Here is a 15,903-nt window from a genome sequence, read left to right as displayed (position 1 = left end):
TTTGCTCAACTACTCTCGACTCCGGCACCCATGGAGGCCCTGACAATTCCTTTCGTGCGTAAACATCACACTTGCTCGATTATTCTTCCCGTGCGAATCAAACGCTGTAAACAGGCAACGACAGATACAAGCAATGATACGTTTTGAAAGAAAAAGAAAAAAAATGACAAGCAATACAAACTCCCAAAGAAAGACGATACATGCATCTTCACGCGTGGGCACGCGCGAGATGCGTCTCGCAATCGTGCGTGCAAACCGCGCACAGAACTCGCACCGTACCGCCCGGCACGACGACGACACGCGTGCGCTCGCGTAGTCGCGTCTCACTTGCTGGCGGCATCGTCGGCGGCTGCCTTGTCGTCGACGTTCTCCTTCTTCTCCTCCCCTTCGTTCTTGGGCTTAGCTTCCTCTTCCTCGTCCGGGAAGGCGGAGGCGGGGAACGAGCGGCCGATCCCGACGTTGGACTTGAAGTAGATCTTGTCGCGCTTCTCGCCGTCGAGGCTCATCTCGACGATGGGCACCCAGAGCATGACCTGCTTGCTGCGCACCCCGGTCATGCGCTTCATCCGCCCGTCCTCCACGTACGCGGTGACCTCGGCGTCGTAGCGCACCCGCGTGCCCGTGCCGCTGAAGTAGTGCTCGTAGGGGGCCTTCTGCCGCATCCACACGAACCCGGTCTCGCGCACCCACCCGCACTCCTCCAGCCCCCGCAGCGGCATCACGCCGCCGGGGAAGCCCAGCGACTTGAGCATCTCCTTGGAGTGCGCGAAGCAGGCCTCCGCGCCCGTGATGACCTCCGCGCCATCGCGCTCCTTGTTCTTGTTGCCGCCGGCCGCCGCGGTCGCCGTGGACACGGTGAGGGAAGCCATCGGTCGCGTCGCGCTGCTACTGCTAGCTAGCGGGTGATTCGAGGGACGACGGCTCGATCGCTGGACCGTGCGTGGGCTTGGCTCGGAGGAGTGTGTTTTGCGTGGTGCAAGTGAGGGTTGCCGGAGGGGTGTTTTATACAGAATAGGAGTGAATACACTAGGTGGTTGGCCGTTGAGCTACAGATACTGGTCAGTCAGATCGTTGGGGGTTGCTCTGTTATTAGCTGACCAACAAAGCGCAAGCTAGCAGACACGACGTTTGGCGCCGAATGGGTGCACCTAAACGCCTACCGCATGGAAGCCGGCTGTGTCCTCCACGACCACGAGGACATGCTCACCGGACCTGATGGTCTCCCCAGGGTTTCTCTTTCGAGTTCGATTCGGCGCGTCATTATTTTTCTTTTCTGAAGCTACACAATCACTACAATCCAGTAGAACATGACTACCTGAAGATCAAACGCCGTCTCCTCTACTTTCCTCAGTCCAAAAAAGAATAAAATCCTAGGTTTCGACTAAATCAAATTTCTTAAATGGACATATTTATAGAAAAATATTATCAATATTTGCATCTCCAAGTAGACTTATTGTAAAATTATATTCTACAATTAATCCAACAATATGTCCTAAAAAGATGTGGGTTATAGCATAGACCATGTTCGCTTATCTTATGAGCCGTACTTTTTCAGTGCAAATAACAGTGTTTTTCTCTCACAATGCCAAACCAAAACGAATACTTGCGCCCTAGCACCTGTGCTGCTTGGTTACACGCTCGACGCGGCAATAGATATACATCTTTCGAAAACAACAACTGAGTTTCTTTGGACACTGTCACATTGCTCTGCGTCGTACGGGGAGATATCAGGACGCCGGCGTCCTGGAGTGCTTTTGTGCATGTTAAAAACATCTGAAGTGTGTGATGTCAGTAGTGATTTTCTCGATTCGGTATGTATGTTTATATTTTCTTAAATTTACTATACAATTTAACGATGATATTTTTTCAGTTTAGATGATATGTACGTCGACTGTGCGATGTTCGTAGTGATTTTGTCAATTTTGAGATCTAACAATTTAGTTTTTCGAAGATGCTCAGTAAAGATATGATTTATATATGTGTATTTTTATAAGTGAGTGTACGTGGCCATAGACGTATACATCAGTGTTGTGTAATTTGAAAAAAATGAAACACCTGATTCAAGGACTATCCTTTGATGCCAAGCTGCAGAACTAAATTCAGAGCGTGCCTGCAAGTTTCTGCTACAGCTCCCCAAGAAATTAATAAAAGACGTGTGACTAGTACCTGCCCCAACAACTTTTCTAGTGCTATCCCAATATGATGAAACCCAATCAACCATTTCATGATTGAAGGAGCCATAAATACTTTATCAGAAAGAAAGAGCCGTCGATATTATAATATCCAGCACATCGCTCTCTCAGGATCTTTGGCAAGCTTCATTTCTGATTGGTATCACGCTTCAAAGGTTCATTCTTTACACCTTAGCATCATTTGGTAGCTATTACTCTCCTAAACTTTCAATCCATGCATATGTGCAAGCTTTAAAATCCAAACTCTAAGCACATATGTATGGGGAGCTAATACTACCAATTTGGGTTGATGAAACTTGTCCATAATCTTTACACATGGTAATAAGCTTGGGCAAGCAACATGAATCCAAAAAGATTTTATGAAATATCTTTGCAAAAGGTTGTCATCAATTACCAAAAATAGAGAGATCGAAAGCCCTAGTTTGGTTTAGATAATTGATGAAACCTATGTACTAACCTTTGTCATGAGTTGTAATATGAGCTAGGTTGGTGCAATCCAAGTGAGGAGCATGGTGGCACTTAAATGGTGATGTTGATCACATGAAATGATGAAGGGTGGCCACATGTGATGATGATCAAGTGCTCAACTTGGAAAAGAAGAAAGATAAAAATAAAACCCTATGGAGATCAAGGCAAATGTATAAATAGGTATTTTGTTTTAAGTGATCAAGACACTATAGAGAGTGTGATCACATTTAGGATAGATGACCGTACTATTAAGAGGGGTTCTTAACTAGACAATTCGGTCATCTAGTGCCACTAGGTATTGGACTTCATGCATTGCATTTAGACCTAGTGCACATCGGAGAGCAAGCGAAAATATTTATGGAAAATATTTTGAGAAATGCTAACTTGATTCTAATATGTTTTGAGAAAACACTTTGAGAGTTAGCATCGCTTGTGGGGAGTAGCTCGAGTTGACGTGGATCGAATCATGCAAAAGTTTCCAACTCGGTGAGCTAGTGGAGATGCCTGGGTGGCACCGCCACCCCTAGGGCGGTTCCCACCTGGGCACGGTAGAGAAAGGCGGAGAGCGGCTGGTTTGGGTGGTCACCGGACACGCCGGTGTACACCGCCTCGGGTGCGGTGATGCACCGCCTAGTCACCGCCACTAGGTGTCCGGTGTCACCGCCGTTTCCCTCCAGAGATGGGCACAGCAAGGGAGGTCACCGCCATGGTGATGGCGGTGCACCGCCATATTTTTCCAGAGAGGGACAGTTTCGGAGACTTGGCTGGGATGGTCACCGCCACCCCTAGGGCGGTGCCACCACCATGCCATGTCTAGTGATGTGACCATTGAGGTACCGCCACCCCTAGGGGCGGTGTGCCACCATCGTGTCTGGTGCCCCTGCGTAGATAGCTCCAAGGGGTACAATGGCTCTATTTGCTTGTGTGGCTATAAATAGAGGGTGTCGCCGGCCTTGGCCACTCTCTTGGCACCTCATACACTTGTGCAAACCCTTTGGAAGCTGAGCAACACACTCCACTCACTTGTTCACTTGATTTCATCATCTTGAGTGAGATTGGAGAGCCTCTTGTGCATTGCATTAAGTTGCATCATCTTGTGGCACTAGTTGGGTGATTTGGGCTAGTTGTGAGCTTGTTACTCTTGGTATTTGCCGACACCTAGAGGGCCCAATGATTGGAGGATCCTTGAGCAGAGTAGGTGATTGTCTTCGGCCTCGATCGGTTGCTTGTGAGGGGTCTTGTGCCTTCCCCGGCAAAGTGCCAAAGGCAACTCTAGTAAATTGCTCATGTCATTGAGCTACCTCACTTGTGGGTAGATTCTTGTGATGTCCAATTATATGGATGAGGTTCGTGCAACACCTCTTAGCCGCTGAACCACCAAGTGTTGGTCGACACAACAGGGGCTAGTGTGTCGGCAAGCACGTGAATCTTGGAAGAAAAATCTTGTGTCTTTTGTGTGATTGGATTTCTCCCAGTGATTGGATTGTCTTCATCTTGTGATTGCTTCATTCCTCGATGCGGCGGTATAATCACCATACTCACTCTTTTATATTTCTTGCAAACTAGTTGTCAAGCTCTTTAGTGTAACTAGTTTTGAGAGCTTGTCTTGCTTGCTAGTTTAGTATCACATAGTGGAGCTCTTTAGTGTAGACTTGTTGAGAGCTCTTAGTGAGTAGTGACATAGCCATTGTTTGTGCCTAGTGATCATAGCAACTAGAATTGTTGGATAGGTGGCTTGCAACCCTTGTAGAGCTAGAGCAAAATTGCATTTCACCATTTAGGTTACTAACCATTTGCTCTAATGTGTTTGTAGAAAATTTTTATAGGCTATTCATCCCCCTCTAGCCATTTAGGACCTTTCAACCCCCTAATGGGCATTCATCCCCTCATGGGTTCTCTCCAGAATCAGAGAATCCGACATCTTTTGACCCTTCGTTACCTAACCACGAGGTGGATGTGGAAGATGTGGTTCTAGTGCCCGATGCTCAATCCGCCCCAAATGAGGTTGGAGTATGTCCTGATGTTCGCGCAGAATGTTGGTCCGATGATGGAGTTGCTGCCCCTCAAGAGATCCCTTTGACCCAGAATCATCCAAGTAAGTGACGTAGTAACACTTTTGCTTTCGCTATTCTTCCTTCATTCCATTCCTTTGTCTCAATTCTATCCATATTCGTGCTTTATATGCAGGAGACAATCTTAATAATGATGGTTGTGCTCCTGTGCCTCCATCAACCAACGTGGACCTAGGGTTTATAGCCTCTAACAGTGTGGATGTTAATGTTGCAGATGATGAGGAGCCTTATGGCATAGCAAGAGCCGTTGATTCTGATGATGACCGCCCAGTTGCACCTTTGAGCAAACAAGAAATGGAGCTCATCAGGCGTTTGTGTCCTGATCATGATCCACTAGTTCATGAATTCAGCGACCTTAGTCATTCTCAACATGCTTATGGAGAAGGAAGAGATGATGAGCTACTAGAGGCTCCTGAGGTCGGTGACAGCGTGGAAATTCAGAAGGGCATGGTCTTCAAGGAGTTGCCCACCTTGAGAAGGTGGCTACAAGAATATTCTATGAGACGTAAAAGATCATTCAAGGTGAGTCACTCCTATGTGGAGCACCATTACACAGTGGTGTGCAAGAATATTGATTGCAATTGGAGGGTCTGTGCTTGGAAACAGAAGGCCACAGGGAAGTTCAAGATCACCAAAATTGTAGGTCCACACACTTGTGCCCAAAAAGATCTAAAACAGAAGCATCGACAGTTGACCTCTACCCTCATTGCCAGAAGGTTGTACACAACATTGAAGGGTCAGCCCAACTTGAAGGTTAGGACAATTATGAAGATGACTAAGGAGATATTTAAGTATGACATCAAGTATGGGAAAGCATGGAGGGCAAAGCAATGACCTTGGAAGATGATATATGGGGACTGGGAGGAGGGGTACGAGCAGTTGCCTGCAATGTTTAATGCAATGAAAGCAGCAAATTTAGGCATGCATTATGAGTACATCCCGAAGCTAAATGAATGAAAGGATGGGAGGCAGATATTCTTTTGTGCATTCTGGTGCTTTCCCTAGTGCGTTGAGGACCTTCAAGCACTGTCATCTAGTGTTATCCATTGATGGTACTTTTCTGCTTGGCAAGTACATGGGCACACTATTGGTAGCCATTTCCTGTGACGCAGACAACGCATTGGTTTCTTTGGCTTTTGCTTTGGTGGAGAGGGAGAACAAAGACAACTGGGGATGGTTCTTGCGTCTTGTTTGGATACATGTCATTGGCCCTAGTAGGGAAGTTGGTGTCATATCTGATGGACACCAGGGCATACTCAGTGTCGTACAGGAGCATATTCTGAGGTATGCACCTTTGCACCACCGTTGGTGCACTCAACACCTTGCTGAGAATTTACTTCGGAAAGGATGGTACGAATGACAACTTTCCTCTATTTGAGGAAGTTGCTCGCATGCTTGAGGTGTCGTTCTTTGAGGAGAAGTTGGAGCAACTAAAAACGACAACAAATGGAGAAGGTAGGCACTGGCTGAGAGTATTGATGAGAGAACCTGAAAAATGGACAAGAGCTTATGACGATGGTGGATGGAGATACAAGTTTCAGACTAGCAACATGGTTGAGTCATTTAATAGTGTGCTTAAGGGTACACGTGCCATGCCCATCAATGCCATTGTATCATTCACCTTCTACAGGTTGGTTGCATGGTTTAATGAGAGACACGCTCAAGCAATGGCACTACAGAGGAATAATCAAGCATGGGCACCTAAACCTATGAAGCATCTAGAGAAGGCAAAGGAAAGGGCTCTCACACATGATGTCAAATGTTTTGACCACAACACCGGCAAGTACCAGGTTAAGGAAAGGGGTGGTACAATGTCCGATGGTGAGATCTGGCCATCAAGGAGTTATATTGTGGCACATAGTAATTTTTCATGCAGATGTGGGAGAACCAGACAGTACCACTTTCCTTGTTCTCATTATGTTGCAGCATCTCAGCATCGCAACTTTGCCTACGAGATCAAAATACCGCGGGAGTTTAGTGTTGACAGCCTTGTACTTACTTGGTCTCCCCATTTTGAGCCTTACCTAGACGAGGGGCAGTGGCCACCATACACTGGTCTAAGGTACATTGCGGACCTAGGTACACGTTGAGACAAACGTGGAACTAGGAAGAGGACGAGACACAAGATGGTCATGGACCAGGTTTTTGGTAGAACGAGGCAAGGGAGAGAAACCCCCTTTCTTACTGACCCCGAGCAAAACTAATGTGGCAAATGCGGGAGACTTGGGCATAATTCACGTGCATGCCATTGGCCGCTTAGTTAGGTGCAAATAAAAATGAACCTTATTTATGAATTGTCAATGATGTTCAATCTACTTCATTTTTAATTGTCCAATTTAAGAAGCATGTTTACTAGCATGGAAGAGTTCATTATTTGTTTACATTTAACTAATCTAGACTTTCTCAATTTTTTGTAGGATAGAGCCGTTCCACCTACTGGATTCGTACTACGAGGAGCACCACCAAGGATGACTTACCGCAGAGGGGGAGGTAACTTATTTAGTTCTGCTTTTTTATTTTTTTTGCACTACATATTTATTTGTGTTCATGCATTAATCTAACAAATTCTGTTGTTTATAGGAATTGCACCCTCTTCGTCCTCGAACCCATGATAGGTTCGAGGATATGCAGTACGATGATAGGTACACTCCTCTCCTTAAGAGGGCTGGACTGGATGTTGTATCATTCTAGGTTCACCGTGGGTTGCCTGCCATCAACCCCACGGCGATCTCAGCTCTGGTTGTCAGGTAAAATAACTATGAACTAATCCACTTACATTTATATTTTCTCCTATTGATGAGCACATGACCGTAGTACTTGGTCCTTGTTTTGTAGGTGGAGGGCAGAGACTCATAGCTTCCACCTTCCTTACGGTGAGATGACCGTTACTCTTTAGGATGCGCAGAAGTTCCTTGGTCTCTGTATAAGAGGCCGGCCAATTATCGGCCAGTGCGCTGCTAGTGGTTGGAGAGCTCAAGTGCAGCTCTTCCTCGGGAGAGAGCTTCCTCCAGAGACAGTGTGTACCCGCACCTCTAGAGTACTCATCAGCTGGCTAAGGTAGAACTTTGGTCAGTGTCATGACTTTGCAGACGAGCAGACAGTTACCTACTACTGCAGGGCATGGATCATGCACCTGTTTGGTTGTGTTCTCTTCCCCGACAGGATGGGAGACACCACGTCGTGGATGTACCTCCCCTGTCTCACTGACTGGGACACGGAGGGGGGCTACAGTTGGGCTTATGGAGGGTTGGGGTTCCTATACCACCAGCTTTGCGAGGCGTGTCGTCGAAGTTCGCAGAACTCCTCATTAGGAGGCTGTGTTTACTTGCTTCAGCTTTGGATGTGGTCACGTCTACCGGTGGGATGACCCACAGTTCTACCTCCTCGTGACTGGTTCAGGGTGCTGAGCATGCAACATCGCCCGATGTATGCCTACCTTTGGGACCAGGTGAAGGGTCCCTTCGCCCGGAGTCAATGTGCCTACATCAAGTTTGGCAACGAGCTTGACACACTGACACCGGGGATGGTGAGTTAGTTGCTTTTTACATACTAATTTGTTTTTGCAATGTAAGCACTAATTCACTAATAAATCATTCACATGTTACTTGGGAGCCGTACGACGACCAATAGTTCTAGCACATTGGTTTGAGCACCATGTGCAGCAAGGACGAAGACCTGTACCTGATGCGGTGTCCGCTGATTTGTTTCTATGCGGTTGAGTTCCACCTACCACGCAGGGTTGCACACCTGTTTGGGTTGAGGCAGGAGTGGCCCATGGAGCTGTTCTCGACGTCCATAGACTTGCACAAGTAAGTGTCATCAAATTGTTTAAAAAATTATTTGCTTTTTAAGACATGCAGTAATGTTATCCTCTATAAGTTTGTGGCCTTCTATTGATTTCATTTTGTTAAGATATCGTGTTTGGGCCTAAAAATTTGCATATTCATTTATGTTTCCATACAGGATCGATCGCAGAAGCAGAAAAAGGAGACAGACTTTGAGACCTTCCATCGTGACTACATCGACCAGTGGGACCTCCTACATGAGAACTTGTACATCAATGACCAGCCGCACACGAACAACTACTTTAGAGCGTACCTATCTTGGTACACATGTGCAACAAGGACCAAGCTAAAGGGGCAATGGACCCAAGCAGACTACGCCGGCATTGAGTCCTCGGATGATGAAGATATGTCATATGACCTTGCAATAAGGGCAGGGACGTAGGTGGAGGCTGCACCGATCTTGGACCGAGTGGTAATGTCAACATTAATCCCATCATTTAAATACAAAGATAGCTATATTTTTAGAGATTTAGAACTTATTGGTAACACATAAAGACCATGATATCTATAATTTTAGCGAATCAACACTTAATACCAAGATAGCTATGTTTTAAGAGATTTAGAACTTACTGGTACCACATAAAGACCATGATATCTATAGTTTTTGCGAATGAACACTTAATAGCAATGCATATAGACCATGGTTCCTCTAATTTTAGCGGTGTAACTGTTAATGCCGTTGTTTGTAGGGCAACACTTTGAAACAATCCATGCTTGACATTGAACACTTCTCAAAAATAGGCATACATGATAGGGCAATGACACAGAACTTTCTTACAGTACGTTTTAACAACATCCACTAGTTTGACATGCAAACCATGTTGAATTGTGCATGACTAATAAAATTTTGAACTCCAGAGGTTAGCACGTCGGCTAGGCCGTGCTACTGCTCGTTGTGGTTGTGGGACTAGCACGGTGATAGAGGCACATGCACTAGGCACAGGACTCTCAGACATGAGTGTACGGCTGAAAGGTCCTAATATGGCTAAAGGGGGTGAGTAGCCTATTTAAAAATCTACAAGATCACTAGAGCAATTTGATTAGTATGAAAAATAGCGAAATACAAACTTGCTCTAGCTCTACAAGGGTTGCAAGCCACCTATCCAACAATTCTAGTTACTATAATCGCTAGGCAGACAAATGGCTAAGTCACTACTCACTAAGAGCTCTCACACTTGCTACATTATGATGATGAATCAATAATAGAGATGAGTGGGAGATGTTTGCTTAGGCTCACAAGGATGACAAGTATGTCAAAGTGCCAAGAGAGTGAGCCCCAAGCCGGTACCTTCCTATTTCTAGAGCCCTAAGACTCAAAGAGCCATTGTGCACTCTCGGGCTGACCGGACGCACCTGACTGGATGCTGCTCCGCGTCAGGTCACCCAAGTCCAGTCGCTAGATTGCTGCCATGCATCCCTCATTTGAATACTATGTGTTGGATCTCAATGGTCGAAAACAGTCAGCGCTCAAATCAAAGAGTGACCGAACGCACCGCATACACCACCTGACGTTCGAGCCCTCTGTGTTCGTTCATTTATAGAGAGTAACGATGGCGTGAAAATACTGATCGAACACATCAGATCAATGTTGACCTGATGTGCCCCAGCGTCCGGTCAGCTCTTAGCACCTACACGCACACCTACCGAGTTAACATTGTCGTACGTCACCCTTCACCTAATGCTGCTTCGTTGCGTCAGATCACCACTCGTGTCACATGTGCAGAAGATGACTGGACGCGCAGGTGTGTGAAAACCTATGTTCGGTTGCTCTCTGCTGCTCTCGGCTAGCCATGCTGCTTTGCCTCAAAATGATCAAATGCAGCGCTAGAGTTAGGTCCAGTGTCCGGTGCAGCGTCCGATCAGGGATCGACGCCGCCTTTTCTTTTTCTATCTCCTTGTTGATGGTAGTTAACATTTATCATAAACCAACAATATAACTTGTATAAATGGCTAAAAAGGATCACCAATGTAGACTTAGGGGGTTTAAACTGACAAATTCTATGAGTTTTGGTGAATCTATATTTTCAGCAGGATTTAATCATAAAACCACCAAGGAGGACCTATTCATCAAAAGAAATCATAGAATTCCACCACGTAATCAACATAGGAAGACTCTAGAAGACTCCAGAAGGTGAATCACCGAAGTGGGGCCCGTGTCCCTAACATGTTGGGCTGGCCTATGGGCCCCCTGTTATCCTCTCCGTTGTTATGTTGGTTCTCCACCGCCTTAAGGATTTCATCTTCATCGTGTATTCAAGTCAGTTTGATCCGAGGGCTTAGGATTGATGATTCAACTTATATATACCAACCTGCACCCCCCTCTAGGGCATATATATTGGCATTTTATCCTGAGAGCTGAGAAGCTAGAAACCCTAATTCATATGTCCACCAGGATCAGGGCTAGCAATCAAGATAAGATTAGTCCTCAATATGATCTAGTCTTGTATTATAGATAGTGAGATAGAGTGAGAGGGAAAAGTTTGGAGGAGTCCTGGCATGTCGATGCTCCCTCTACAGCTTGTACCCTAGCGGAATTAAGTTCTTCTTAAGCTTGCTTCTAAGATGTACCCTATTTTCTAGATCGGTGGTAGCTCGCCAAGGTGACTCTTATAGTCTCATTAAATCCTTTATAGTCCACCTCCCTTTAGTAGGCCTAGTAGGACTTTGTTGCTATAGGAAGCATACTTTGCTTGTGTTTTCTCTAGTAATATTCCTAGAATTGAACAATAGAAGACAAAGCTTACCGAAGTTAGAACTAGAAGACTTTAGAAGTCTCCTCTATGCTCCTATTATCTAGCCTTGATTGTGAAGTTGGATTAAGTTAGATTTGATTATTCTCACACATGTTTCCACGAGTTCGATATAAAACTAGGTACTCCCGGTGAAGTGCTACATCGGTATATTATCCGTGCGCTTGCGGATTATTCTGTGTGCATTAATTTATACCAACAAGCATTTCTAGCGTCGTTGCTAGGGAAACGGTTGCTGAGTTAACTTCGAACCTAGCTTATCGTTGTATCATTATTCTTTTATCTTTTATCTTCTCTTTTTCTTTTTACCATAGATCTAGAATCCACCCCTATCTACCAATATGGTGCACCCACGAGCGCAAGCCTATAGCCAAAAGAGTCTTCAAAGCCTATCCTAACACCTGGCTATGAGTTGTGCCCATGTTTAATCAACATGGTTCTGGATCAACCCTTTTCAGATGAAGATGATGAAAACCCCTATTCCCACCTAAATGGGTTTGAGAAGACCTGTGCATGCCTATGTATTGTGGGCATGTCAGACGAAACCTTACGATGGAAGCTTTTTCCTTTCTCTTTGACGAGAAAAGCTAAACGTTGGTACAATCTCACCATATGGAGTAGACAAGGAGATTGGGAAGCCCTATGTTCTAGCTTTTGCTTACAGTTGTTTCCCATCTCTAGGGTAGTCAGACTTCATTTAGAGCTTCTATCTTTTAAACAAAATAAAAAAGAATCTCTAGGCATGGCTTGGGAATGCTTTAATACTCTCATTAATACTGGCCCTGACCTTGCCATTCAAGACCATATTCTTCTTCAACACTTCTATGTGGATCTTGATAGGAAAACCTCAAAGCTTCTTAATACGACCTCAGGAGGCTCGTTCTTGCATGTCTCCGCTAATGCGGGGAGAAGCATTCTTATGAAAATCTTAGAGAACATCCCCAAAGAAGTAGAAGAGAAGCCATTAGAGGAAGAATCCTAGATAGCTAAACCCGAATCTTTACTAGACTCATCACCAATTTCAGCTATCCCAAATCCTAAACCATTGGAAAAGGAGGAAACTCCAATTTTATACTTCATGCTTGAATTTGAGGATGAACTTTTTGATGAATATAGAAATACCTCAAATCACCATACCATGAGGAGACCCCAGAAGTCTAGGAAATCATCATCCAATGAAGAACCTTTAGACCCTTCTGAGGAAGCTTTCCTTAAAAGACTATGAAAGAGCTAGTGTCTATTATAAGCAATGAATGGTTAGAAGAATCAGAGCTTTCCTCTGATGTGATTCGTTTAGATTCACCTTCTACATCCATTCGTTGCCAAATTAATAAAGCTCCTTTTGATGCTCTTTACAATCCTGTTGTGGGTATTAATATCATGTCTGCATCTTTTACTCATGATTTATTAAAACACATGTCATTGACCCCAACAACAAAGTTATTGAAAAGTCTTACAAGACACATTCTTCTTAGTTTGGGAATTTTGTATGTCCTCCCTATCCAGGTAAAAGGAACCAAAGTTCATTTGAATTTCTATATCTTTGATATTATAGAGTTCGACCTATTGATAGGACAACCAATTGAAAGACTTATCTAATAAAGACAAATGGGGAAGTTGAATATAAGACTTGAGAAAAACTTTAAGCTTTCTATACCCATTACTCATTCTCTAAATGCTGAGAGTGAGCTAATTCCTGAGGAAGACCTAATGAAAGAGGTTAAGGTTGCATCTCTTGATAATTTGATTGAACCCAACCTTAAGGATGATGCTCAGCTCTTCATCGAGGAAGACGAGGAAAATCCTACGAAGTCTGAACCTCTAGATGAATTGCTAGAACCATCTAAGCCTACTATTGAGCTTAAACCCCTACCTTCTAGTCTTAGATGTGATTTTCTCAATAATGATCAGGATTCCCCTATGATCATAAGTGATAAACTTTCTTAGGAAGAATCTCTACGCTAAATAATTGTCTTAGAAAAGCATCATTCTGCCTTTGGCTACTCGCTCTAAGACCTTAAGGGAATTAGCCCTGCTCTTTGCACCCATCACATCCCAACATATCTTGATTCTATACCTTCTAGGGTGCCACAGCGTAGGCTTAACAATGCGATGAGAGAGGTTGTTAAGAAAGAGGTTTTAAAACTCTTACACGTCGGGATCATCTATCATGTGCCGCATAGTGAGTGGGTTAGCCCTGTTCAAGTTATGCCTAAAAAGAGAGGCATAACTATTGTTAAAAATGAAAAGAATGAATTAATCCCCTAAAGAACCATCACTGGATGGCAGATGTGCATAGATTACTAAAAAATTAACAAGGCAACAAAGAAAGATCGCTTTCTGTTGCCCTTCATTGATGAAATATTGGAGCGACTAGTGAATCACACTTTCTTCTGTTTCCTTGATGGGTATTTAGGTTATCATCGTATTCCAATCCATCCAGATGACCAAAGCAAAATCACATTTACATGTCCATATGGAACCTATGCTTACCATACAGTGTCTTTTGGATTATGTAATGCTCCATCTTCTTTTCAAAGATGCATGATGTCTATATTTTCTGATATGATTGAAGAAATCATGGAACTTTTCATGGATGACTTTTCTGTTTATGGAAAAACTTTTGATGATTGTCTTGAAAATTTAGACAAGGGTTTGCAAAGATGTGAAGAAAAGCACTTAGTCCTTAATTGAGAAAAATATCATTTCATGGTTAGAGAAGTAATAGTGCTTGGACATTTGGTGTCCGAACGAGGGTTGAGGTAGATAGAGCTAAAATTAAAGAAATTGAACAGTTACCTCCTCCCGTAAATATCAGAGGGATCCATAGTTTCCTTAGTCATGCTGGTTTTTATCGCCGTTTTATAAAAGATTTTTCACATATTGCTAGACCACTTACAAATCTTTTGACTAAGGATGTTCCCTTTGAATTTGATGATGCATGTTTAAAATCTTTTAACATTCTTAAGAAAGCACTCATCTCTGCACTAATCATTCAACCCCTTGATTGGTCGCTACCTTTTGAAATTATGTGTGATGCTAGTGATTATGTTGTGGGGGAAGTTTTGGGATAAACTAAACATAAAAAGCATCATGCAATTGCTTATGCTAGCAGAACTCTTACAGGACCTTAACTTAATTATGCAACAACTAAAAAAGAACTCATAGTTGTTGTTTTTGCTGTTGATAAGTTTATATCTTACTTAGTAGGAGCTAAGGTGATTGTTTATACAGATCATGCTGCTTTATAATATCTACTCACTAAGAAAGATGATAAACCCATATTAATAAGATGGATTTTGTTACTCCAAGAATTTGACTTAGAAATAAAAGATAAAAAGGGAGTAGAAAATTCTATTGCCGATCACTTGTCTAGAATGCAGTTTAAGAATTCGTAGGAACTACCCATCAATAATTCACTGCGGGACGACATGCTCTTCAAGGTCACAAAATTTGACCCCTGGTACACAAATATTGTTAACTTTATGGTTGCAGGTTATGTGCCACCAGGGGAGAATAAAAGGTAGCTTATCTATGAAAGTTGTCTCCACATATGGGATAAACCGTACCTCTTCAGAGTCTGCTCTGACAGCCTGCTCAGAAGGTGTGTACCAGTGGGAGAAGGCAACAAGATCATCGAACGATGCCACTCATCACCATATGGAGGACATTATGGTGCATTCCGCACTCATTCAAAGATCTAGCAAAGTGGATTCTTTTGGCCAACCATGTATGAAGAAATGAAGGACTTCATTTGAAGGTGTGGAGCGTGTCAGAGGCATGAAAATATCAATTCAAGAGATGCCATGACACTCACCAACAACCTTCAGATTGAGCTCTTCGATGTCTAGGGAACCGACTACATGGGACCTTTTTCAAAGTCAAAGAACTATGAACACATCTTGGTGGCAGTTGACTATGTCTTCAAGTGGGTTGAAGCCTTGCCATGCAAAGTTGCTGATGCAAAGAACTCCAAGAAAATGTTTGAAGAAACAATATTTCCAAGATTCAAAGTTCCAAGGATGATGATTAGTGATGGAGGCACTCACTTCACTGACAAAAACTTTTACAATTACTTGTCAAAGCATGGGATCCATCACAATGTCGATACTCCATATCATCCTCAGACAAGTGACCAAACAGAAACATCAAATAAACAAATCAAGAACATTCTGTAAAACATGGTCAATGAGATGGGGACTGCATGGAAGGATAGACTACCTGACGCATTATGGGCTTATAGAACAGCCTATAAAACACCACTTGGGATGTCACCATACCAACTCGTCTATAGAAAGACTTGTCATCTACTTATTGAGCTAGAATTCAAGGCTCACTAGGCCATCAAGCGATGGAACATGGACTTTGAAGCCGTAGGAATCAAGAGAAAGATGCAACTCTCTGAGTTTGATGAATGACATGAAAAAGCATATCGTAATGCCAAGATATACAAGGAGAGAATGAAGAGATGGCATGACAAGTGGATCAAGAAGAAGGAGTTCTCCCTAGGAGATAAGGTATTACTTTTTAATTCTAGGGTTAAATTATTCAGGCATTGAAAACTTCAGAGCAAATG

At 43.6% G+C, this 15,903-nt stretch overlaps 1 protein-coding gene across 1 annotated transcript; it reads right to left on the bottom strand.

Moving 5' to 3' along the window:
- LOC136538737 (uncharacterized) lies at positions 1-962 on the bottom strand. The gene has a single exon (XM_066530700.1). The coding sequence runs from the start codon at positions 867-869 to the stop codon at positions 324-326; it is 546 nt and encodes a 181-aa protein (XP_066386797.1). The 5' UTR covers positions 870-962; the 3' UTR covers positions 1-323.
- Between the last annotated feature and the right edge of the window lie 14,941 nt (positions 963-15,903).

The sequence above is a fragment of the Miscanthus floridulus genome, chromosome 2 (assembly GCF_019320115.1).
Source record: "Miscanthus floridulus cultivar M001 chromosome 2, ASM1932011v1, whole genome shotgun sequence".
Classification (NCBI taxonomy): domain Eukaryota; kingdom Viridiplantae; phylum Streptophyta; class Magnoliopsida; order Poales; family Poaceae; genus Miscanthus; species Miscanthus floridulus.
Note: the sequence above shows the minus strand (reverse complement) of the source record. Positions and strands in the feature narration are given on the sequence as shown.